A 24,196-nucleotide genomic window follows, 5' to 3' on the forward strand; every position below is an offset into this window, starting at 1 on the left:
AACCTTCGGAACCTTTTTGATCGGGACCGCCACTTGCACGACCACTTGCCCGGTCGAGCTGGTGTCGTCCCACCACTGGTTAACCCAATCTTTATCATTATATTTCCTCTTATACGGAGTAGGTCCGATTCCAAAAGCAAACCCAGTAGAGGATACAAGATATATATATATATATATATGTTCATTAATTAGAGGCACCACTTGGTCACGTACCCAGTCCCACGCCCACAGTGACAACGGTCTCATGTTCGCCGTATCCTTACTTTTGGCTGGCTCGCCTTTTCCTCGCGACACCCATCTTTTCACTCAAACACGACTTCCCAAACCGTCTCTGCTTAAAAGGGGTCTCGGCGCTGAAACCACCCTCGGTTCCCGTCACCGCTCTTTCTGCTGCTACCCTTATTAAGGCCCCAGAAAGAAGACTTCTACGACACCAACAGAGAGAGAGAGAGAGAGAGAGTCAGAGATGAAAGTTGTTAGCGGTTTCAACGAAGGAGTAGCTTCGTCGGGGTCGACGTCGGCGGCGGACGTGGTGGTGGTGGTGGTGGAGAAGGACTACGTGGGACTCTCGGGGGCGGCCTCCTCGGACCCTGCCGTGGAGGAGGAGGATGCGGAGGGCAGGGACGAGAGAGGGGAGGAGGAGGAGGAGGAGGACCTGGAGCTAGGTTTGAGCCTGGGGGCGAAGAAGGTCGGCGGCGGCGGTGGTGGCAAGGCGGCGGCGGGGGTGGCTAAGCCGTGGGAGCAGTGTTGCAGAATTCTGACCGCCAAGGACTTCCCTTCTCTGGTGCCCCGTGCGTCGCCGAGGTCGTCCTCTACCTCCTCCGTTTCCTCCTCCTCCGCTGCTTTGGGTGGTGGAGCGAGCGGCGGCGGCGTCGCCGTCGCCGGCACTAAGAGGGCCGCGGACTCCGTTTCTCCGGATGTCGTCGGACCCAGTCACCCACCCAGGTGAGCGTTAGACTCTCTCTTTGGTTAGCCTGCTCTGTTTCATTCCCCTCCAAATGGTTTTTTAGGTAACCTTCGTCCGGTTTTCTTTTTATTTTTGTTTATACTTCTCTCTGCTTCTTACCTTCAAATGCTTCTGGATTTTGCCCGTGTTTGAGATTTTATATATAGAAAAAAGAATGGTTACGATTTTGTATTCTGCTACATGATGTTTTTCTTTTTTTTTTGGTGAATTTTCTCCATTTTTTGTTATTATTATTTTTTTTTTGGCTTTATCCTCTTTCTTTCATTGTGATCCATGAAGTTGCTGGTTCTCAGGTTCTAGCTAATTATCCTTAGCCTTTTTTTTTTAATGCTCTGCACTTGCTGTTTTATCAATTTTCTAATGACTGCTTAGCTTTTATCTCTTTTTGTTGTTTATTTTTTTCTTGAGTTTTTCTTCTCGCTGCAGTTTTCTTTTGATTATTTTCTCTGCTTCCTCTCCAAATAAGGCAGCTTTATTACTACTCCGAACCTCTTGATATGTTTAACTACATTGTGTGAACTCAAGGAAAAAGTGACGCTCTTATTCTTAATTACGTTATGCTTAACAACAACAAAAAAGGTTGGGAGAATAATGCATCTAAGCTGGTAATAGCAGAGATATGCCAATCAAAAGAAAAAAGAAAATGAAGGTAAAAAGGAAAAATAAATGAAAGATGAAGACATGGTAGGCATAAATTGCTGAATATTTGGATGAATATTTACCATTTTTTTTTTCTTTGATTCAAATAATTTTCCTCTGGAAGCAGTCAGGTGGTGGGATGGCCACCTATAAGGGCATTCAGGATGAACAGCTTGTTCAACCAATCGAAAGATAACACCTCTCAGACTGATGCTGCCGCCCCCAAGAAGAGCAACAGCAACGACACCAGCATGAAGGAAGCCAAGGTGAATAACGATCAGGCTCGCAATGGGAGGGCTGCTGTGAGCTCTCGCTTTGTTAAGGTGAACATGGATGGAGATCCCATTGGGAGGAAGGTGGATCTCAATGCTCATCCGTCTTATGAAACCCTTGCACTATCTCTGGAGCTCATGTTTCACAAACCCACCATGGTCCTCAGTACCTCCGCCCGTAAGTTTCAGCCTCCTAAATTCCCTTGGTTTTGCTTTAGCTGTAGTTGAATCAATATCTCTGTGGCCATGTTCTCTGAGGCTGCCGTATATATCTAAAAATCACATTAGCTGAAAAATTTTAAGATGCATTACTGTAGTTGGAAAAATAAAAGCCTTTATTCTGGATCGCGCATAAGATTAATAAGCAGTTATAACTCCATTGTTTCCATAGTCCTATTGTTTACTAGGTAATTTGGTAATGTTGACATGGATGGAAATATGATTTGGTCAAAGTGGATGATGGCAGATGGTGTGAAGGCCTCAATGTTGTTGGATGGCTCTTCTGAATTCGCTCTTACTTACGAAGACAGGGATGGAGACTGGATGCTGGTTGGAGATGTCCCTTGGGGGTAGGCATTCTTCTCATTCCACATTTGTACTTACAAGAGATGAGCTAAGGCAGCATCATAAATCGATTTACTTAATGGCAGCCTACTTGCACTTGATGTTTGCATGATGATGCGCCGTTTCTGTAGAGTAAAGTGCATAGGGTGCTTGGGCTATGATTCATACATACATAGCTCTTACACCAATATTCCTACAATTGCACAAGACGTTAACTCTCTAATTCTGATTTGCGTATTGACTGCAGAATGTTCTTGGACACTGTCAAGAGACTTAGAATCATGAGGACCTCTGATGCCAGCGGGCTTGGTAAGTGAGCTTTGTGATCAGCTTAGGAAAGCCAGGTGCAAGCATTCTAGTATTCTCATAGTTATATATAAAGAGCATAACTAGATTCAAACCAATCCAGACCATTATATATGGCATTAGACTTTGATGTGCCTTTGCTAGCACGATATCTTTATACCGTCAAAGCTTTCTATAGACATAGTTCTGCTTGGGATATTCGAAAATGAACTACTTGTCATGGCCATGGTCATCCAATTGAAAGACCTCAAGTCTGAGGGGGCTGACCAACATGGCCCCTTTGCGGTTTCCCTTTAGAATTAGATCACAGTTGTGAAGTTTTGCATAGAATAACTACTCCTTATTGATATCTTTAACTCTGACCTGATTTCCTTGCAGCTCCAAGGTTCCAATCCTCCAACAAATCTTGTGGGTTAATACGAAGCAAGCCTTGAAAAGGAGATGAAAGGACAGCTGCTGTTGAGTATATAGAGAAAAAGAAGAGCAAAAGTAAAAAAACTAGAGTTAAGAACGAGGTCTTTTCTTTTTTGCTTTTGTTTTTGGGCCAAGCCTAGATGACCCCTATCCATTTGTTAATTTTGCCCTTCCAAGCCCCTTTTTCTGGTCGGTTACCCCTTTTCCTGGGTGGTTTGCTAGGTATACCGATATGCTAGGTATGACAGGGTATATGAACGGTGCCTCCAATACTGTAAATATTTCTGTCTCTGTTGCTTCAATATTTGAGGGATGAAATAGTTTATGCGTTTCACATATCCCAGTGAAATAATAGATGGTTTTGGATGCTTACCGTTATTTTTTTGATGTATGCTTCAGGCATTGGTTAGATGGATCTTTTAATTACACCTATATCAGAAATTTCTCTTCTTTGTACAAGTTTCATTTCAGGGGCTTTCCAATATGTTTCCGCGGCTCAGATGCATGTCTATAGAAGATGCATGTACTTTGGAATCTTTGTGCCTCTGAATGGATCTGGAAACATGGCTGTCTCTGCTTGAGCTCTGCTATGCTTTGAGTGGCTTGTTCCAGTTGATACATTTCGGGTACACGGCTTTTGGAATAGCAAAAGCATACTCCAACATTTGGTTGGCAAACAAAGAGCCAATCTTCTGGCTGGGCATGTTTTGTAGGGTTCCAGTTCTGTGGGCGAAGCTATTTTGATTTTCATTTCAATCCATTCCGAGCGTGTTAGGGTTAAAGCTATTTTAATTCTCATTTCAATTCATTTTGGTTCTAATTTCAATTCCGATTGCGACCCAAATGCGCTCTCAGATCAGAGTCGGGTGCCTCAACATTGCCTAGTTTGACTAACGAGCTGGCCCAAACATGGATTTAGGTACGGCCGTGCCAGAACGAGCCTGGGGCTGTTTCATTTGGTACGAGGACAACGTTTCATCCGTGCCCAAGGTTAGATAGCAGATGGATCCGTCTCAACTGGGCGCCTCTGAAGCCAGAGCCAGACATGTAAAACCAGAGCATCCACATGACAAAGACCAGCACGAGGAGCAGCCTGCAAATTTTTGGACACTTCTGTCATAGTATCGAAATGTGGCCCTGACTTTCTTCTCCTTATATGCAAAGCGAGTAGTATTCCTGCAAGAGACGGAGGGCCCCAGCATAGCAACGGCACGGCATGGCATTTTCATTGAATCAAAGCAGCTTTCTGACAAACATTGTTTTGTTTCCTTGAATACTCCATGGCTGGTCAAACCTTAGAGCTTGTTTAGTTCGTGGAAAAAAGAAGAAGAGAAAGTGTGGTCAACGAAAAAGTAAAGAAATGCCTCTTATTTGATTGAAATTTTCAAATGAGAGAAACGAAAAAGTTGTATTCCTTCTATATGATTCTCACGTTTCATAAGAAAGTATTTTCCATGAGAAACATGCAAAAGTTATTTTTCCATAAGCTGAAAATTAAAATATTTTTATTTTTTTATTTGATTCAAAGCATTAAAGATCTAATTTTTATTAAGAATATAATAGAAATTATATATAACTTTCTCAGAAAAATGAATGGTCAACCGAACATAAGTACTTTGAAAATCTGTCACTTTACCATGATCAACCAAACATATCAAAAGTACTTTTTCAGACATCCTCTTTGCAGAAATCTGCTTCATAGGAATCATATTTCTATGAGGAAAAATGCTTCGCATGAACCAAACAAGCCCTTAGAGAATTAGAGGAGTTCAAGCAGCCGGCTTAAATGGTAACACTCCTCTTACGAGTTGGCATCAATGAGCGCCTCGGTTGCAAAGTGCCTTCAAAACCTCCTACGATGCTCTGCCACCCTTTCAGCAGCCCTCTGCGCTCTTCAGGCATTGGAGAAGGGGATGCGCGATGGAGGATGAAGAGGAGGCACGAATGCCAATTATGCCAGCCTAGAAACATATCCGAAATGAAGGAACCAACATTGGATTGGCTTAGCTAATGCGCACTAGTTTGGGTGCTGAGACTGGTTTTCATTGAACACTGCCTAAGCACAGTTGGGACCCCAGGCCTAACGTAATTCAAGCAAATCAAAGAACCTGCCAAAAGTTGAAACTATGCCAAGTTGCACTAAGCACGAGGCATCAAACTAAAAAGGTATCGTTCTTTTTTCCTTAAGACAGAGAAGGTATCTCAAACCAAGCTCCCAAGCAGATCTTAGTTCAAGCGTTTATGATCTAAGAAGATCTAAGCTCAAAAGCAGATCTAGGTTTAGCTCCAATCACTTACAGCAGCAACAAAAACAGCTACTAATTATACCGACAGAGTGGGAGGAATCAAGTAGAACTCCAAATATGGCCAGCGATTGAGAACAAGTGTCTGGTACATAAACAAACAAATCCTAGCTTTTGCATGTACTAGGAAACAAATCATTAAGGTTCGTTAATTGTGAGTTGGGGCAATAGGCTCACAATTACCAATTCAGAACTTAAAAAAGAAAGACGAAGGTTTAGTACGCCTAAACAAATGAATGTAAATCAGCAATAATTCTACCAAAGATTAGGAATCAAGACTGGTTACCATGCAGACTGAATTCTTAAAATAGAAAGAACATAAACAGACATTGAAAAGTTTTCAGGCACATTACAAGCCCATCAAAGATAATCTTTGCAAAAAATTGGGCTCTACAGAAAAATAAAGGGTATTAATAAGCCAGTACAGCACTATCATTCTTAACCCTAGGCCCTTCAGCCAAGTCAGGGCTCGAGCTAAATCAACTCATATAGATGAGAATGAAGGATTGCTTAAACCCTGGTTCCAAGTCACCTCAAGCTGTACCATGAAATTTTAGAGCAGGAATGCATATCCTTCCAAAGAGTATAGAGGAGATGCATAGTACCGCTTCGGTGCAGAAACCACAAAGAACCTTCTAAACGGGTATCTTAAATGTTCAGACATAAAAATAGTTAGACAACACCCAAGACTTGGTAAGACTAAAATGTCTCAGAACTTTCAGATTGGTGATACGATGATGGGAAGGACAGCCCTCTGAATGAGGAAATGGTGACTAAAAAGAAAGAAGTTGGAAATTTGTCATATAAAGACCAAGAGATGCAGAGAGCAAGTTCTCAACACAAATAAAGGCCAGAAGATAGGCTATGATGTCTGTTGGTCATGCAAGACAACAAAGATTAATACAAGGAGAGCGCTTGACAGAGACAAAAACTCAAAAGAACCAAGACTACAATTACTCAAGATGCAGGCTAAGCAATAGATGACCCTCGTAATGTTTAGCATAAATTAATAAGGCTTCCTTCATTCACATAGAGCTCAAATAGGATTCAATTTGGACAACATTCATTACAACTTTGCACATTTAAATGGCACAGGATTAAAATTTATACTGTACCACATGGGGGCAGAGAAGATTCACTAGTGCTGCAAAAAGTCATCAGCTATCTAGAGATCCGGCAGCCTTCAACTGACAGTATTTATTAGAGTTTGATCTTGCAAGAATCAAGTAGGCTAATTCTTTATCTCAATATGAAAACAATCATCAGCACAATAGAATTAGCCAACTTTTATCACCTTACCTTGGAATAATCACACGCCACAAAGATTACATGATAGCACAACAATATAATGCACAGCAGCAAAACATGAAAATTCAGAAACCTCCATCATAGAAATAATCTCAAACCATGTCTTCAACTACGATAAAAATGTCATAATGTCCGTGATGCAAACCCAATGTTTTTGATAAGCTCAACAAGACCGATCACAACAGAATAAACATTCCCGGGCTCGACACATTCTCAAACGAAGCAAAAGTAAAACAGTGTCTACCAGATCTTGTTGTGGATTTACCTGTATGATTCTGGACGCTTGGGCTTGGTTTGAATAACTGCCTCAATCTTCTCGATCACATCAGGTGTCAAAAGAGGAATGACGTCGAGAGCTTTCATGTTCTCTTTTATCTGTAGTAGTGACAAAATGAAAATTTCAAAAATAGTGAAATGAAAGAAAAAGCATAAAGGAAACGTGAATATTAAGGTATTCACAGACTAGATGGTTATCACTGCCTTTCCAAAAGCTCTCTTGCTAACTAAGAGCAAGAATGAGGCAAAAAGAGATGACTGGTGATTATCTAGGGTATTTGTATGAATAGGTATTCATACATGCAGAACACATGCAAGACATGGTAAACACAAACACACCATATTTGTTAATTAATACCTAAAGATGGTATGCATTGCTTTCAGTAAACATTTCGGACACCACATGTTTTTTCACCCACCTACAGAAACACAGGCTCCTCTTTGCAGAGCCTCCTTGAGTACTCATTGCATGTTATCATGCTACCTGATCAGCCATAGACTATAAAGCTATGTTAAATTGGACAATATGTTTTTTTTTTAAATTATAAGTTATGCCACATCCAAGCCATTAATTATAAGCTATGTTTTTTTAAAATGGTTTTAATCCGCCATTCAGCAATATCACACTGAAGACTACAATAATTTTAAAAAGTAACTAGTCTGGAGGTAATTCTGCAAGCAAAGCCCCTTCAAACCATAGTAGATGATCAAAGTCAAAATTCTGCAAGCAAGCCCCTGTATTCATCGCTCCCTCAGCCTGCTTTTATTCACTGCTCTTTTCTTTTTTTTGATGATAGCTCCCAGATTTCGCCTCAGTACTTATTTTTTTTCTGCTGTAGAATCCTAGTTCTCCCACACATCAACACCATTATATCTATATCTGCTTGATCTGTTTTACTAAACTCTGCCCTTGTATCCAAGAAATCCACCTGGGATGCCCCCAAGTGTTGAAATATCACTCTCACCCCAGCACCTGCCTAAAGCTTTTGCAGCCTTCTTCGAGCAATTATACTGTCAACATCCCTAAATGCCAGTGATCTAGTTCAGTCATAATGTATCATCTACTCTTCCATCATTCTTTAGCTCAATGGCTTGTTATATATGCTTTCAGAACACGGCCACCCAGAAACACATGTTTCATTTTTCCCATAACAAAGTCTTGCTCAATTATATCTTTTGATATCTTTGCTTCTCCTTCTTCCACGATGATAAACAAAGGATTTTTCCTACATATTGCTCAATACAGCACCATAAAAATTTAGATAATTTTTGTCCTAAAAAATACCATGATAATGATATGATATAATTACAGTGATTAAGACATATCTTATTTTGGTATTGGCATGAAACAAGAGGAGTACTGTCTCCATAAAGAGTATTCGAAATGGTTGCTTGTGTTCATTAAATTTTCATATTCAGTTATCCTTGCTTGGGCCTAAGTTTGTTTATCACAATTTTTTTCTTATATGTTGTGCATTTTGTGAGCCATATAATTATCTACAAGATGCTTTGTTCAAGTATAGAGTAAACATTAAAAAGGATTATATATCCATAACAGATCTAATACAATTTAACATGTATTAATATTGCATAATTTGACATTATTGTAGTGCTCCTTTTTTTCCAGTAATAATTTAAGTATTTATCAACTGGCTTTTCAAGTCATTGGAAAGAGACAGAGATAGTCGAAGTAAGACAGGTTCCAGTATAAGGATTCATGTTTGGCGAAACGAGAAACAAAGTTATAATATAAAACTCTAGAATAAAGGAAATCAATATCAACACTCGGTGTCAAGATATGTTAGCTTAATTGTGCAAACTGGATGTAGTCGATAATATGTACCTGACTCTCCTTAGTAGCACCAGTAATTACTGATGAAACATTCGGATTTGATGCACACCAAGCAATTGCAAGCTGAGATAAAGGTACACCTAGCTCATCGGCAATTGGTTTCAGTCCGTTCACTTTTCTAAGCACATCATCTACCAATGATCTGCTTGCCAGATTCTGCAAAGCACAACATACCAATTGGGCTTTAGTAGCTTTTCACTAACTACAAAATCTAGGACTTTCTATCAGTAACTTCTGCACAGAGCCAATCAACATGAATGAAACTTTGCCACGATGAAATGAGCATTACAACAGTAAAAAGACAAAGTATTCTTAATTTGGGGATACAAACACTAGAATGCAAATCAAGAAACTGATTATTCTAAAAACGCAGAATCTGCATCATGGGTTTTGTTCCACAATTATGCACCAATTGCTTCCAAAAGTGCATCCATCTTTCCAAAAGTCACCAAAAGATTACTAGCAAATAAATGTATCCCTTTTCTGATGATCCCACCAATGCCGTTTCCTAGAATTCATGAAATTAGAAAAGAAGAAAACCAAGATCTGATATATTTCAAACTGTCATCTGAAACGCAATGATATGGAAGTTCCTAGTTATATGAAACCATATTCAAATCCTTGACTTAGTTTATGAATTACAGCCATTACCGTAATAGAGTACCACTTAAAGAAAGTTTATAACAATGGGCAACTTTAATGTAGCTGTGAAAGACTCGGGATTACCTTGTAGTTTTCTAAGGCAAATCGACTATCAGGCGGTATGTTCCCTTTGCTGTATTTGCCAGTCAGCACCCCAGAAGCTAGCGGGCTCCATGTAGTAAGACCCAGGCCATAGGCGCTGTAAAGAGGTAGGAATTCGACCTCAACCTGCAACAAATTATACGAAGCTTACTACATTGAGGATTAATCAACATTGCAATCAAAGTCATGGTCTTTTTATTCAATTTGAATAATAAAGAGACTCGAATAAGTTCCGCGACCGCTCTTTATTTTCGAAATCTTTAACGACGAATGAAATTAATCCAGATCGCATCCTAATCTTGGATCCCGCTAGCTAGTAATGGAAGAAGAACAAGAAGAAGTTCCCTAGATCGGAAAACAAGTCCGATGGTTTCTCGGAAACGCGACCTTGTGACGGGAGAGAAGATTGTACTCGGGCTGCTCGACGATGGGTCCGACGAGGTCGAGGCGATCGGCGACGGCCCAGGCCTCGGTGATCTGCTGCGCGGACCACTCGCTGGTGCCCCAGTAGAAGGCCCAGCCCCTGTCGATGACGTGGTTCATCGCCCGCACGGTCTCCTCGATGGGCGTGGCCGCGTCGGGGCGGTGGCAGTAGATCACGTCCACGTAGTCCATGTCGAGACGGCGCAGCGACGCCCGCGTGCCCTCCACGATGTGCTTCCTGGAGAGGCCCTTGTCGTTGGGGCCGAGGCCGCCCCAGAAGATCTTGGTGGAGACCACCAGGTCGGAGCGGCGCCACCCGAGCTCGCGGAAGGCCTGGCCCATGATCTCCTCGGCGCGGCCGTTGGCGTAGACCTCGGCGTTGTCGAAGAAGTTGACGCCATGGTCGCGGCAGCATTGGAAGAGGGCCTTGGCTTCCTTCACATCCAGCTGGTTCCCGAAGCTCACCCATGTTCCGTACGATAATTGGCTCACCTTCAGCCCCGATCGCCCCAGATTCCTGTACTGCATCGTCGTCGTCTCTCCCTCCCTCTCCGTCCGTCTCTCAGGCCGAGACGAGGCTCCGAACTCCGGTGGAGTTTTTTTTTTTTTTTTTTTTTTATGCGTTTGAAACAAGCGCTTGTGGGGAAGCCGGGGGCAAAGGCGGTGGCTGGGAACCGAACACGGCACACCGAAGGGACAGGTGGTGGATCGGACTCGCAGGGCACTAGAACACAACGTTTGCAAATGTGGGGTGGGATGCCATGCACGGTGAGATTTGAGATTCGCGCCGATACCATGGGAGCAAGCTTCCTGAAAGGAAGCTCTCTATTTCCGCCGGGCCGCGGAGCTGAGCCGAGAGAGAACGGAAGACCATTGATTGAGAAACCTGCAAAACGGCCCCTGAAACGAACCCTGCTCGAGGCCTTCTGAGTCTTCGTCTTGGGTGCGCGAATGTTGGAGTCCCTGTTCATTTCCGCGATAAAGATGGTAGCGTGGGAAAGGTAGAACTCAGGTTAAAGCTGCCAGCTAGCATGCATTTGATTCCCCCTACGGTAAGCGGATGCTTTGAGATGCGTGCTGATTACCGCGAGAATTGTTACCCAGGGCCCAGGGGGAGTTGCTGGCACAGCCAATCCGCACCTTGGTAAATGCCATGCTTGCATTTGGCTGAATCATAAACATAAACAATCTAGACCTTTCATTTCATGGCCAAAAATCTTAAATAGATGACTCTCTCGCCCAAATACCAATATAAAATAAATTACGAAAAAAGGTCTCTCTTTGAATTTTTTGAAGTCTAAAACCCAGCATAAAACTCGAGGTATAATTTTTTGAGGTCCAATACTTAATCCATATAATTTCATTGTAGAGTAGATATTAAATTACTTATTTAATAAAATAGTTAAATTTAAATATTAATTTTTTTGCCGAAATAGATGTTTCATATATTTACGGATACGTCCAATAAAATTAAAAAATAATAGGTTAAAGAGTGTTTTAGACAACTTATCCTTTCCGGCCCACAAGATGTCCTCAAAGTGTCAGACCACGTAAACAGCCACCCAGTCTGCGATCTTATTAGTCTCTCTGAATACATGCTTAGCCTGAAAGACCACTCCATTTTTCACCTCCATCCATTAAATATAAATTTATATCTATTTAATAAATTATCAAATTGGATTGATAGATTTTTAATAATTCTTTATTCTATCAGACTTGTATGTAGTATTGTAGTCTGATCTAATTTGATTACCCCTCTTAGACCCGATTCATGCCTTACTCCCATCCTAATTAAAATGCATTTGTTATTTTTAATTTTATTTTTGCAAACCCTATTCACCGCATTCTAGTAGTTTAAGAGCCAAGCGACCAATTTATTAATTAGAAGGACATAGACATGGACATTCCGCCATTGATCAGTTACTATTCAGGACGGTGGTCACCTCGACGGGGAGAATGCAACGCGCATCTGGGGGTTAAATATAAAAGTGCCGAAGAAATCGAAATATCTCGCTTTCCGCCTCAATTACTCTTGTTTGGTCCTCTGCTGCTTTCCTTTCCCTTGTCCTCCACTCGTCGGTTCCCTTCTCCCAAACTTTTCCCCAATTTCCCGTCTGCTTTTCCCTAGTTTGGAGGAGAATCCCATCCCATACCATCCCACCGTTTCCTCCTTTGAAACCTAGGGGGAAGAAAACAAGGCGAAGAAGAAGAGTAGGAGGGGAGGCGGCGAGACTCATGGCGGCGGTCGCGGTCCATCAGTTCGCGCAGAGCATTACTTGCCATGCCTGGAGCCCGGATCAGACGAGTAATCTCTCTTTTCCCCGAGCCTCTTTCTCTTTTCTTGCCCCTACAACTCTTGGAATCCTCCCCGGCGAGCCCAGTTTTTTGATCTTGGAGTCGTTACTAGATTCGGATCCATGCCGTGAGAATTTTTTTGGTCTTTCTGTCTCTCAATCGTTCCTTTCTTAGTTGCAATCTTTCAATCGTTCTTTAATGCATGTTAATTGTGATGACGATGAAGCGGAGCGTATTATTGTCCGTCAAATTGGACGGTGAATGTGCTATGTTTTCATGTGATAATTTTGCGTTGCTATGCGAGTTGATTGATTCGCTTATTTACATTCTATTGGGTATGTTCAGTCTGTTGAATGACATCAAGATTCTTTTTCGTTTGATGGATCAATGGGTTTTTGATTCCAAGAAATCAAGAGAAGAATTCGTTATTTTTTTCCTTTTTAGAATCCGTATATTCTAGGGGAAAATTAAAGGAATAGCAGATATTGGGTGGGAAATAGTCATTCCCCAAAAGCAAACCACAGTATGATATATCCTCCTTAGCAAAAAAAAAAAAAAAGCAAACCACAGTAAAGCAGGGATGGGGAAACAATAAACTGGGAAAGAAACAAAAGTCGAAGGGGCAGCAGGTGGCATATCAAACTTTTTAAGATTGCATTTGGATCAGCTATCCAAATCATAAATTTACTTTTTTTCTTTCCCTGAATTTTCACGTGTTGTTATTTAAAGCGAAGTGTTTCAATGGCTTTCTACGACAGATATATTTTTAATTCTTTGTTTTCTAATGATGATAAGTGATGATAGGTCATGATGGTGATCTCAACAGTTGCATTTTACTTTATAATATTTTCAAGCCAGTGATACATTAGCATTCTCTTTTTTGCAGTGGTTGCATTGTGCCCAAACAATAATGAAGTACACATTTATAAATTCATTAAAGACAGGTGGGAGAAACTGCATGTTCTTTACAAGGTATCGTTATCAGTATTTGCTCTATTAGTTTTTCAATTTTTCATGATGTATAGTTTTTTCACATAGGTGGTGCTACATATTGGATTTTTCACTCTTTTTTCTGTTGAAATTATATAACTTCAAGCAGCAACCAAGCATTTTTAGGCGGTCTTATATAATGAGGAAACCTATTGTTATATGAAATATTTAAGATAGTGGATACTATCTACAGTTCTTGCTTGTTCTCATATTCCAAGTTCCGCTTTTGTTTTTATCAAGTTATATGCATACATAATGATGTAACTATGTATGTAAAACATATCAGAATATACATGATGCATAAGAAGTGACACGATATAGCTTTCTCCTCACAAGGCACATGCATATTAAACGGCTAAAATCATACATATAGAAAAGGGATGGAAGTTGCTAAAAAAAGTGCCAGGTCCAAGAAGTGTGGAATGGCACTGCTGGCATAATCATGAATCTTCGTTCGCTTCATAGTAGATAATATGCATAATCTTCATATTTAATTGAAACATTATTTTACTTCATTTTACTATTTTCTTTCTATAGACAGAGTCCATAACTTGTATACCTTATGAATTGACCTCCATATGTTCTAACACATGATTTTAAAGTCAAGGCAGGCAAAAGTACCCCAAAATTGAGAAAATTTTAGCAGCTAGATGAATAAGCTGCCCAAGTCTAACTACTTATATAGGATATTCTGGTGCTTATTTATTTGTGCTTCTGTGTAGACCTGAACTGGTTTGTTCACTATTCATTAATAACATAATATTTGTTGCTCCTTAAAATCTGTATCTCACAGCACGACCAAATCATATCCGGAATAGATTGGAGCATCAGATCCAATAAAATAGTAACGGTTTCACATGACCGGAATTCGTAAGTATCTAGTTTTCCACTAATGTTGTTTGTTTCTTTGTTAAGACAGTCAGATTTACTATGGTGAGTTATGACTAACAGTTTCAGGTTTGGTCTATTTTTGATGGTCTTCTTTTCAGGTATGTTTGGAACCAAGAAGCTTCTGAATGGGTACCTACCCTTGTCATTCTCAGGCTAAACCGAGCTGCTCTTTGTGTTCAGTGGAGTCCTAAAGGTATCAGAGCAGAGATAGCGTATATGAATTTTTCTGCTCGTGTTGTTATATATGTGAACTTTTAACCCTTTTTGTGTACTCACTGATCTGGCGAATGGCTTTCCTGAATCTTAATAGATATTATATTTCTGTTCTCTTTCCAAAGGCCTGATGTCTTGCACTTTCTCAATCAATCTCAATAACTTATATTTGCTAACTATTTCTTTATTCTTCACCACTGAATTAAACCGATCATGGTATCAATGTTAAGCCCTGGGCTTGCATTTTCTATGGATAAATTATTTGCTGAGGTTGTGACAGTGCATTGCTATACCATCATAAGAACTGCTTATGATGGTATTGCTGTGTATTCTGCTGTTTAGTGACACCTATAGTAAAGACGAGCATTAAATGGTTGAGTTTAAAAAGAGGAAGACGTTTGCAGACGTGGATTAAAGAAGTGAGAAGCTATTAAATGGTCACTGTTTATTTTAGAAGATTTGGCTGCTACTTTTTCAATGGTCAACACCAAATAAATTGGACTGACTTGTTGTGTATGTAATTATCACTTTATAAATAATGGAAGTTGTGATTTGGTTCGAAACTAAATAGGTTTGATAGGAAATGCGCATTGCAACAAAATATGTTACTTCAATCACTTTATAAATAGCATTATCAGTGTCCTGATTTTTTCTGAGTTGATTTGTCAAGAGATGCTTGTTAAAACAGAACATGTTTTTTCCTTTTCTAACGCTTCAATTAACTCATTGATGTATTTTCCAGAAAACAAGTTTGCTGTTGGAAGTGGGGCCAAAACTGTTTGTGTATGTTACTATGAGCAAGAGAATAACTGGTAACTTGCTTTCTTTCAGTTCCATGCTTCTTACTTTTTCTATTCAACAATCAGATCAATCAACTGAAAAACTTTTTAGAGATAGCAATGTTTCACAAGATTGCCCCTTTTTAGTGGTTTTCTGGTATATATGTATAAATGAAGCTAGCGGTTTAGAAAATAATTGTAATACAGAAAAATTTTGTATCTGCAATGGATATCAATCATTTGATGTCTATTAATTCACTCTCAGTAGTGGGACTTGGGGTGAATTTTGGTTTTGGTCCCCTTTCTCGATGCTTTGGACACAAAATCTGTTAAAAATGGTTGACAGAAAATTTTTCAATAATGTCAAGCCAAGGGTTGGCTAGTTGGTCTGGGAAGCAATCTGAGCTAACTTCACCTGATAATATTGTGAGCAAAACAACAAGTAGTTATGCCTTGTTAGTTGAATTTCGTTATGCTTTGTGCTTTTTTTAGTATTTTGTTATTTATGCCTTCTTAAGGAGGGATGTGACATCATATATTGGATATGGAATAACTTAATTAAAGTGAAGGAGATCTTATCCTACATAAGTTCTGTGGTTTCTAAGTTAGTTTTATTATTTATTTATTTATTACAATAGAATAAAACCATAATCTGATTGTTCTCCGACCACTTTTTTCTTTTGTCATGACCAGCCAACTATAATCCACGGAGACCCTCCAACTATTCCGTTAGCTTCTCCCTCCCTCCCACCCCTTCCTCCCTCTCTCCCTCCTTCCTCTTCCTTCTCTTCCGGTCCCTTCTGCCCTATCTTTTCCTTTCTTCTTTCTATTTCTGCTATTCCCTGTTCCTCTTGTCTTATGTCTACCTCTGCTAAAATGATATAACCATATGCATTAAAAATTTATTGGGCATGTGCTAAATTTTCTAATACATTATTATTAAAACCTTGCTGCAGTGTGCTAGATTATATCTTAACTCTTGGTGTATGATGACTTTTTTTGTTGCTCCTGTAAACTATTCTGGATATTGGATTTCTTTTCCTAAAATATTTCCCTGTCAATATGCATGTTGTAAAAGGTTCACTCAGAAAACTGAAATGCTGTAGTTCTTCCTTGCTTGCATACTCTTAGATTTTTAAGTTTCAATAAATTTTTCACTAAAGACTGTTGGTCACTTAGTCATCTAATTCACTGAATTAGTCAGATGTTCAAGTTTAGTTTCCTGATATAATTCTTTTCTGAATTTATTTCTTATTCTAGATACTGCCTTTTCCTTCAGGTGGGTTAGTAAGCTTATCAGGAAAAAGCATAATTCTTCTGTTACAGGTGTTGCTTGGCATCCTAACAACGTGAGTTTCTTTCTGTTTTTTCTCATATCAGATTACATGTTTTACCATCAGTTGTAATTGTGTACTATGACCATATCTAATTTGCACATATATACTGTATGATACAGTCAAGTATATACTTACACTTAACACTTAGTTTTGCGTTGTTCACACTATAATGTGGCATTGAAAGGAAGTAAGGGAGCTCGAAAGTAATTTAATGGAATGAACAGTCCAATGGGATTGAGTAACAAAAAAGTGGTACAGGACTTAATGATTGGGATTGCATTAGCAGGAATCAGAAACATCAGATTAGACCTATGTTTACATTCCTTGATGTATGTTAATTATATTTTGATATTGTGTTTTTTGGGAATTGGTTTCTTTCTGTTGCAAATTAACTTTATCTTCCAATGTATATGGAATTATGGTCCTTCTAGATTTTTCTATCAAAGTGCGACACAAAAATGGCATGCTGGTCTTTTCTGAGTTGTTCTTTTTCGTCATGTAGCTCTGATCATTGATATTTGGGAATCATGATTTTTTTTTTTGCCACAGTTATTTTGTGCTGTTAGACCTACATGAGCATGTAGATGATGATCACCTTTGTGGTCCTTCCCCTCTTTCTATTGGCCCCAATGAAACAGCAATGCAGGTCCCAAACTGAATAAGGGGGAAGCTTCAACTTATATGTCAAATAGGCTGGTTTCACCTACATGTGTACATGTGCATGCACTGCACATTTATTTGCTACTATATTAATTTGTAGTAATTGAACAATTGTAATGCTTGAAATCTTCAACCAAGAGCAACTTCTGATTTTTTTTTTAAGGCTTCCATTGTTTCCCTTCTGATTGTTTGCAGATTCTTCTTGCAACAACATCTACTGATGGTAAGTGTCGAGTTTTTTCAACTTTCATCAAGGGTGTAGATCCAAGGTTAGTATAAATATTTAGTGAATATTCAGCTAAAAGTTTTGAAACATATACAAATGGCTTATCTTTGATCGCCTTGTGAGCAGGGATTCTGGTGCAGGCTCTTCTAATGAATTAAAATTTGGAGAGGTTGGTATCATCTCTCTTTTTTTTTACATACGTTAAATGATGTGTTTTCCGCATTTGATGAAAAATCAATTTAGTTCATGTGTTAATGTATCAAATTATAATGAGTTTGCACCTTTTGAGCAAACTTTTCCATGCGCTACAATTTGCTTTGACCAAATCTTGGTACATGATACTATCATGACCAGATTGCATAAAATGCAGTGCCTGAAAGCATTTACTCATTGACACCTTTTTCGTCTGATTGGAAAACTCTTGCTATTTGCTATGATTACAGGTGGTGCCAACAGAATTCACTTTAGGATAATTCAAAGTCCAAATTTGATAACTTTTAAGAGCTTGATAATTGCATAGCAGCGCAGAGATATGTTTTTCTTCCAATTGGAAAACTCTTGCTATTTGCTATGAATAGAGGTGGAGCCAATAGAATTCTTTTAGGGAGATTCAAATTTGAAAGTTAATAACTTTTAAGAGTTTGATAATTGCATAGAAGCACAGAGATATGATTTTGTTGCTGGTTCTTTCTTCTTCTAATCTATATTTTTTAAGTAAATCATTTGTATATTTGAAACTTTGTCCTTGGTAGAGGATGTTTATGTTTATTCTTTGGCATCATTCTGCTTTCTTGTCCCCTATAAACTTCTTTCATATTTTTAGTTATAGTTCTTGAATTTGGTGTTTATTATATATGTTGTTTGTATGGTTTCAAAGCAGCAAATTGCACAACTTGATCTCTCATTTACTTGGGCATTTGGTGTCAAATGGTCTCCAAGTGGCAATACCTTAGCTTATGCAGGTTAGATCTCCCCCCCCCCCTCCCTCTCTCTTCCATATTTTCTTGGTATTTGTGTAGGATGATCCATCCCTTTATCATGTTGTATTGTAGTTTATTTAATGATTTGCTGCTGTCTGCTTCATGAATATTTTTAAATTATATGATCTCTAAAAGTATTAAGAGGAGAACTGGAATCATATTTCCAATGCTAAAGGTGTTCATTTTATACTCAGTACTTGTTAGATGTCTACAATGATGGGCATTCATAAAAAATTGCATTAATCTTCTACTCTGTGGATCCTTTTTATTATCTTGCTTATGAAGCAGTAGAATTTGTGTAGTCAAAAGAAGAGAATGGCAATGACAGCTTACAATGTGAATGGTGAGGTGATAAATTCCATATCTAGTGTAGGTCCAGCACAGTGCAAATCTAACTTCCCTGACACTGGTGTTCTTTGTCAATAAATTTTGACATTTATTTCAATATAATAATCAAACTGAACATTTTATTAGGACTTCTAATTGTATGATGTTTGGTAATGAAAAAGCACTTGTCGTTCCCACGTCCTCAACCTGCAAGTAATGTTTAACCAAGCTACAGGATAATGTAAAAATAAACTAGAAATTTGATTATGACAACCATTCATGTATACTGGGCTACGATATATCTAACAGGTTTTTATTGATTGTATGATCAAATAAGGAGTAAGTGGCAGCACGAACTGTTTGATCTTTTAATAATGTTTTATAGTCAAGGGGTTCATTATGTAGTCGACCAAGTTTTTCTATTCATTTTTCTAATCATGTGCATTACATGACCTAATATTGATTTAACTGTTAGGGCACAACTCTATGATTTATTTCATCGAGGATGTTGAATCTTCTCCTTCTGCACAAACTGTAGCCTTCCGTGATCTGCCTCTCCGTGATGTGGGTCAGCATTTTCTCTACTTTGTACATCAGCAACTCAGATGTTTCTTAAAGTTTGAATTGAACTTATTCACCAACTGCCAACTATATTTCAGGTCCTTTTTGTTTCCGAGAGAATGCTAATTGGTGTGGGATTTGATTACAACCCCATGGTTTTCGCTGCTGATGAAACAGGACTATGGTATGCTATAGTTTCGTGAAATTAACTTTCTTTTATCACCTCGATGTCGAAATCTCCTTTCGAGCACTTGTTCTAGGTCAGATCATGAGTCATTGATATGAAATCTGGAGGGTTTGCCATTTCTGAGTATTTCATTATTTTCAGGAAAAATGTAGTTTCCTTGTATTTTTCTTGACATCAGATCTATGCATAATAGAAAGATCAGTCAATGATTAGCAGGTCCTTTATGACTATTGTGATATTTTATATATTATCCTGATATGTAGTTGCAGAAAAAATAAAAGAATTTTTTGAATTGGATATGATAGCACATGATGCTGTCCTTGGTGCAAACTATATTGAAAAGGAGATGATTTTTTGGAATGATGTTATCATTTTGTGGTACAGGAGCTTTGTCAAATTCTTAGATGAGAAGAAAACAACACAATCAAGCTCGAAGTATGGTTCACAGGTTTGTTCATGATTTACATGATATTACTCCCTCATAAGGAATGCTGATAAGATATTGAAAGTTTTCCCTTTTTAAGCAAACATCCATTTCTTATTGCATCATCTTCTGCAAAAGTGTACCCTTTTGTCATCTGCAACATGATCTTGAGAATTTAACTTTGTCTAAATATGTGTTATCAATTATTTTTTCAATCTTAATGATGAATATTATAGTTTGTATCTGAGGATTTCAGATACTATTTGGTGCTTGTTATTCCTTTTGGATATTCAAATGTTGTTAGATTGACTATAGAATGTTTTGAACTCTCCATTTTGACTTGTGACTGGTTGAACTGATCCCTTGCCTTATGATTAAAAAAATTTCTGTGATGTTTTAACCATTCAAACTTTCAGAAGAGTAATCAACTGGAACAACTTGAGGCAGAGTAATCACATTCACTTTTACCTCTTACTAGCTTGGCTATCAAATTTGTAGCTTGTTGATTTTAAAGTCTCAGATCTTCCTTCAGTGCAAAGGGCTGGTGAAATCATTCTTTAGGATATTTACCTTGCTCGAGGTTTGCTGAAATTTATGTCATCCCACCTGTGTTGAGATAAACCACCAACAAGACAAGAAGAGAAGACGGTTAAGAAGCTAAAAAGGATGAATCACAGTGGAGTTGTGGGAAATATTGACTGAAACCTTAGCAGGTAGAACAAGGATTAGACAGGTGTAGTTGCACGTTTTTATGGGTGGATGAATTGCACTTTCAAAATGCTATGGTAGTTTGACCTAGGGTTGACATAGTCACACCTCCAAATTAGCTGCAGCAATTTATGACCGACCCGCCAATCTGACCCACGGTCGACCTGGTTTAAGTGGATTCGAGTTTTGCATGCATGTTTCTGGTTGTAAACAGGTTGATTTGACCTAACTCATTTATTAAGCAAGTTAGGATCAAGTTTAGAGTTCTAACTCGCTTGAGTCATTTTGATCTGTTTAATAATTGGTTCAGGTCATGACCAACCTGTTTAAGACCGTAAAGACTCTTTTAGCCCATTTAAGATCTATTGAATTTATTTAAGACCCATTTAACCTGTTTAAAACATATTTAGCCTATTTAACCTGATTTGATCCATTTATTAAATGGGTTATGTGGACTGGATTGGGTTACCTGTTTATAAAAAAAAGGTCAAATTTGAATTTGGATTTTTGACCCATTTAATAGATAAGTTAGATTTAAGTTGACAAATATTTGACCCGAATTGCATTCGACCCGACCTGTACGAACCCAATTGCTACTCCTACTTCAAATTATGGAGTTGGAGATGTAGAACCTTTTTATCTTAAGAAAATAATTCATATTATTGCTCAAAATGTGTTAAGCCCTTTCCTGAACTGACTCCCCAACGTAATAAAGAAATAATGAGTAAAAAATTACAAAATTTGGATACCCATGAATTCTCAGATATAAAGGTTATTCTAAAATCAATCTGCATGAGTTTTGGACTTATCCCCATCATAATAATCAGTTAAATAGGAGTATGTACAATAGTCTTACCCAAAATAGGACATTAAGACATACCCCAAAATTAGCCTAAAAATCAACCCAAAAATTGCCCAAAGAACTGTAGATTCAAAGTCCTTTATTGACTCTTGACCTATCCAAGAAACGTATCAACTAGAAATTCATTTTAGGTTGGAGTCTATCTAGAGTAGAAAACCAAAATTTACAAATAAAATATATAACATGAACATTTAAATTTTATTCTGCTTATGGACTCATAATACAACTAAGACTGAAATAAACATATGCATGGATTTTTTTTTCCATTTTTTTTGGGTCTGTGTGGGTGCACTGGTGTTTTTGTGTTTCTTTTTTTTTTTTGGTTGTTTTTTATTTGGGCGGCAGGGGGATGTATATATATGTGTGCTTGTATATGTTCGATCATGTCCTTATTTTACTCTTTTGCCATTCATGTTAGTCAGGTAAACTCGGTTTGGAGATTCACCTACAAATGTAGTTGTATTTCTTAGTGCATTCATTTTGTGACCATCTTGCCCTTTTCTGTATTCAGATGTCTTTTCTGTTGTGTGTTCTAATTAAGTTGGTACCATATAAATTGCTTAAGGATTATATGTGGCAGCCAATTAGTCAGTATTTTGGCTCTGATTAAGTTCGTTATAAAAGATAATATAGCGCTAGCCAGCAAGTATTTTGCTGGTAGGGTGCACATCTCAGTGCTCGGTGCAAGGGTCCTTGTTAGTCATCAGATCTGTTTCCTATTTTCAATGTTTTGAAGTGCTTTAAAGGCTTATGAAACTAGTGCTTCCATTGATGCAATTTGAAATGATAAAAGTTCTATAACTAGGACCCTTATCCTCAGGCCTAGTGTGTTTCGTGAAATAAATTTCTTATAGTTTTGTGAAATTTCTTCATATAAACTAAATGTATTTATTGGTTATAAAGATTATATATCTTGAAAATTGTCTTTGTAGCTGCTTATGATTGCAGCATACAAGAACAGGAATAATAAGAAAATAATAAGAACAGGAATTTTATTCTCAGTTCTCTGAAGCCTTTGGGAAGCTTTATGGCCAATCAAAACAGGGAGCGAGCAATGATACAGTTGAGCCATCAAGACCTCGCGGTGGGGCTCATGAGAACTGCATAACGTACGTTTCTGTGTGGAAAGCAACAGTTGCATTTTGCTGTATCTTTGACGTGCCAACTTTTTGGATTATGTTTTAATGTAAAACATTGGCTTTTCCAGTTGCATCGTGCCTCTGAGGAAAGGGGGTGAGACTGTTGTGAAGCGTTTCAGCACCTCAGGTTAGATAAAGTATCTAAACTTCCTACCTTTCCTGGTCGTGATTGCCTTAAATTTTATCCATGCTATATTATTTCATGCAGGGTTGGATGGTAAATTGGTGATCTGGGAGCTTGATAACTACATTGATCTTCTGCAATAATTCCCAAGTTGGTTATCATTGAAGATTCATCACATTGGAAGTTTTGCTTCAGCCCTGCAGCATCCTTGGTAGTGATGCAGGCAGATCTTCTCAAAGCTTAACCCAACTTTGAATGATTCCCCACCAACACCCTCCACCCCACCACCCCTTCACCTCTTTTGTATTGTATATTAAATAGTTGTACCTAATATTGCAATTTTTTTAGTCTGCAACTTCTTATCATTCTCAGCTCGTTTAGAACTTATTTTCAATTGAATGGGTTCTTCCCATGTTTTTGTAATCCTGTTGGGTTATCTGACAATTATTAACTTCCCAGAAAATGCATGAAGTCAATCTGCTACGCAGGTCATCATCGAAAATTGGAGAGATCTCATCGAAAATTGGAGAGATCTCATTGTAGGATAGAACTTATTGTTCTATTAAAAGTCGATCATTTTTTTCTATCCTGCCCATTGCACCTTTTAACGCTAGGGAGATTTTTTTGATGTGGAATAGATTTTATTCTTACATATGTAGGATACATGGATCAGAGGCTTAACGATAGGATCCTGTGTGATTGTAGCTAATGTCTTGGAAATGGCTGCTTTTAGGTGAAAAAAGCTACAGAAGAGAAGACTTACTATCTTTATATGACCGTACAACCGCATGAATATGCGAAAAAACTTCATTGTTTAATTGAAAGTGCAGTGCGTTGAGCTAGGAACCTGATGAAGAGATCTCAGATGATGTTCTTTGAATGCTTGCCCTAAAGAATGCTTAATTCGCAGAATTTATTGATGATTGTCTGATACTTCTTCTTTCCTTCTTTTTTTCGTTTTTATTTTGGGTGGTTTTTGAGGGGTGGATGAGGGGGCGCATCTCTCTTGGATGAAACTCCCTGATAGAATATTGTTTTACAAATTGAAGGCTGCTTTTAGCAATTGATTATTTGAAATGTAGGATTTGGAGTTTCTCCAGAGGATCATTCCAGATGGTGACCTTGGGACGGAGTCCAAAAACGCCACCTTTTATGTGGAGCAACCTGAAAAAGGGATGATCATATGTAGTAGCAATTCTCCCATCAGTGGCTAGTGTCAAGTTCAGTCATTCCTAATGGTATACTTGTTCTACAAGTGGATTGAAAAAGCTGTATAAAGCTCAACATGTAATTATCGAGCAGTGCCCATGGAGATACGCATCTGGTGGACAATGGATAATTAAGTGTATACTTAAACTGAAAAAATGTTATATATTGTCGCCAAGGAGAAGTTTGTGCTTGGAAAAAGTGTATATTTCATAGGTG

General features: G+C 38.4%; 3 protein-coding genes across 4 annotated transcripts; 2 read left to right on the forward strand and 1 right to left on the reverse strand.

The window, feature by feature from the left end:
- Window positions 1–345: 345 nt before the first annotated feature.
- LOC103706989 (auxin-responsive protein IAA10) lies at window positions 346–3,500 on the forward strand. The gene is made up of 5 exons (XM_008791303.5): window positions 346–945; window positions 1,734–2,056; window positions 2,345–2,447; window positions 2,690–2,751; window positions 3,127–3,500. Exons 1-5 carry the CDS (start codon window positions 467–469, stop codon window positions 3,180–3,182), a joined length of 1,023 nt encoding a protein of 340 aa, XP_008789525.3. The 5' UTR covers window positions 346–466; the 3' UTR covers window positions 3,183–3,500.
- A 3,354-nt stretch (window positions 3,501–6,854) lies between these two features.
- Window positions 6,855–11,033, reverse strand: LOC103706988 (putative voltage-gated potassium channel subunit beta). The gene is made up of 4 exons (XM_008791302.6): window positions 10,033–11,033; window positions 9,628–9,771; window positions 8,893–9,057; window positions 6,855–7,148 (listed from the first exon to the last, which is right to left on the reverse strand). The coding sequence occupies exons 1-4, from the start codon at window positions 10,594–10,596 to the stop codon at window positions 7,035–7,037; spliced, it is 987 nt and encodes a 328-aa protein (XP_008789524.1). The 5' UTR covers window positions 10,597–11,033; the 3' UTR covers window positions 6,855–7,034.
- Window positions 11,034–11,976: 943 nt separating this feature from the next.
- Window positions 11,977–23,194, forward strand: ARPC1B (actin-related protein C1B). Of its 2 annotated transcripts, XM_008791301.6 has the most exons (15): window positions 11,977–12,373; window positions 13,250–13,335; window positions 14,147–14,223; window positions 14,343–14,437; window positions 15,200–15,269; window positions 16,516–16,585; window positions 17,429–17,502; window positions 17,586–17,628; window positions 18,340–18,421; window positions 19,242–19,330; window positions 19,426–19,511; window positions 19,899–19,962; window positions 22,511–22,617; window positions 22,716–22,774; window positions 22,856–23,194. In XM_008791301.6, exons 1-15 carry the CDS (start codon window positions 12,304–12,306, stop codon window positions 22,912–22,914), a joined length of 1,131 nt encoding a protein of 376 aa, XP_008789523.1. In that variant the 5' UTR covers window positions 11,977–12,303; the 3' UTR covers window positions 22,915–23,194. The 2 variants fall into 2 exon arrangements, 1 of the variants encoding a protein (XP_008789523.1); XR_003385697.3 differs by lacking the exon at window positions 22,856–23,194 and having other exon boundaries at window positions 12,082–12,373; window positions 22,441–22,617; window positions 22,716–22,758.
- Window positions 23,195–24,196: the final 1,002 nt, after the last annotated feature.

Source organism: Phoenix dactylifera, chromosome 10 (genome assembly GCF_051530095.1).
Source record: "Phoenix dactylifera cultivar Ajwa chromosome 10, Ajwa_hap1_PhDact_Kaust_v1.1, whole genome shotgun sequence".
Lineage (NCBI taxonomy): Eukaryota > Viridiplantae > Streptophyta > Magnoliopsida > Arecales > Arecaceae > Phoenix > Phoenix dactylifera.

Coding starts and splice junctions, on each gene's coding strand:
- ARPC1B (XM_008791301.6), top strand. CDS start 12,304: ATGGCGGCGGTCGCGGTCCATCAGTTCGCGCAGAGCATTACTTGCCAT. Junction 13,336..14,146: donor AACTGCATGTTCTTTACAAG/GTATCGTTATCA, acceptor TGTATCTCACAG/CACGACCAAATCATATCCGG. Junction 16,586..17,428: donor TTGCTTGGCATCCTAACAAC/GTGAGTTTCTTT, acceptor GATTGTTTGCAG/ATTCTTCTTGCAACAACATC.
- LOC103706989 (XM_008791303.5), top strand. CDS start 467: ATGAAAGTTGTTAGCGGTTTCAACGAAGGAGTAGCTTCGTCGGGGTCG. Junction 946..1,733: donor GGACCCAGTCACCCACCCAG/GTGAGCGTTAGA, acceptor CTCTGGAAGCAG/TCAGGTGGTGGGATGGCCAC. Junction 2,752..3,126: donor CTCTGATGCCAGCGGGCTTG/GTAAGTGAGCTT, acceptor ATTTCCTTGCAG/CTCCAAGGTTCCAATCCTCC.
- LOC103706988 (XM_008791302.6), bottom strand. CDS start 10,596: ATGCAGTACAGGAATCTGGGGCGATCGGGGCTGAAGGTGAGCCAATTA. Junction 9,772..10,032: donor ATCTTCTCTCCCGTCACAAG/GTCGCGTTTCCG, acceptor AATTTGTTGCAG/GTTGAGGTCGAATTCCTACC. Junction 7,149..8,892: donor GTGCTACTAAGGAGAGTCAG/GTACATATTATC, acceptor TCACTACTACAG/ATAAAAGAGAACATGAAAGC.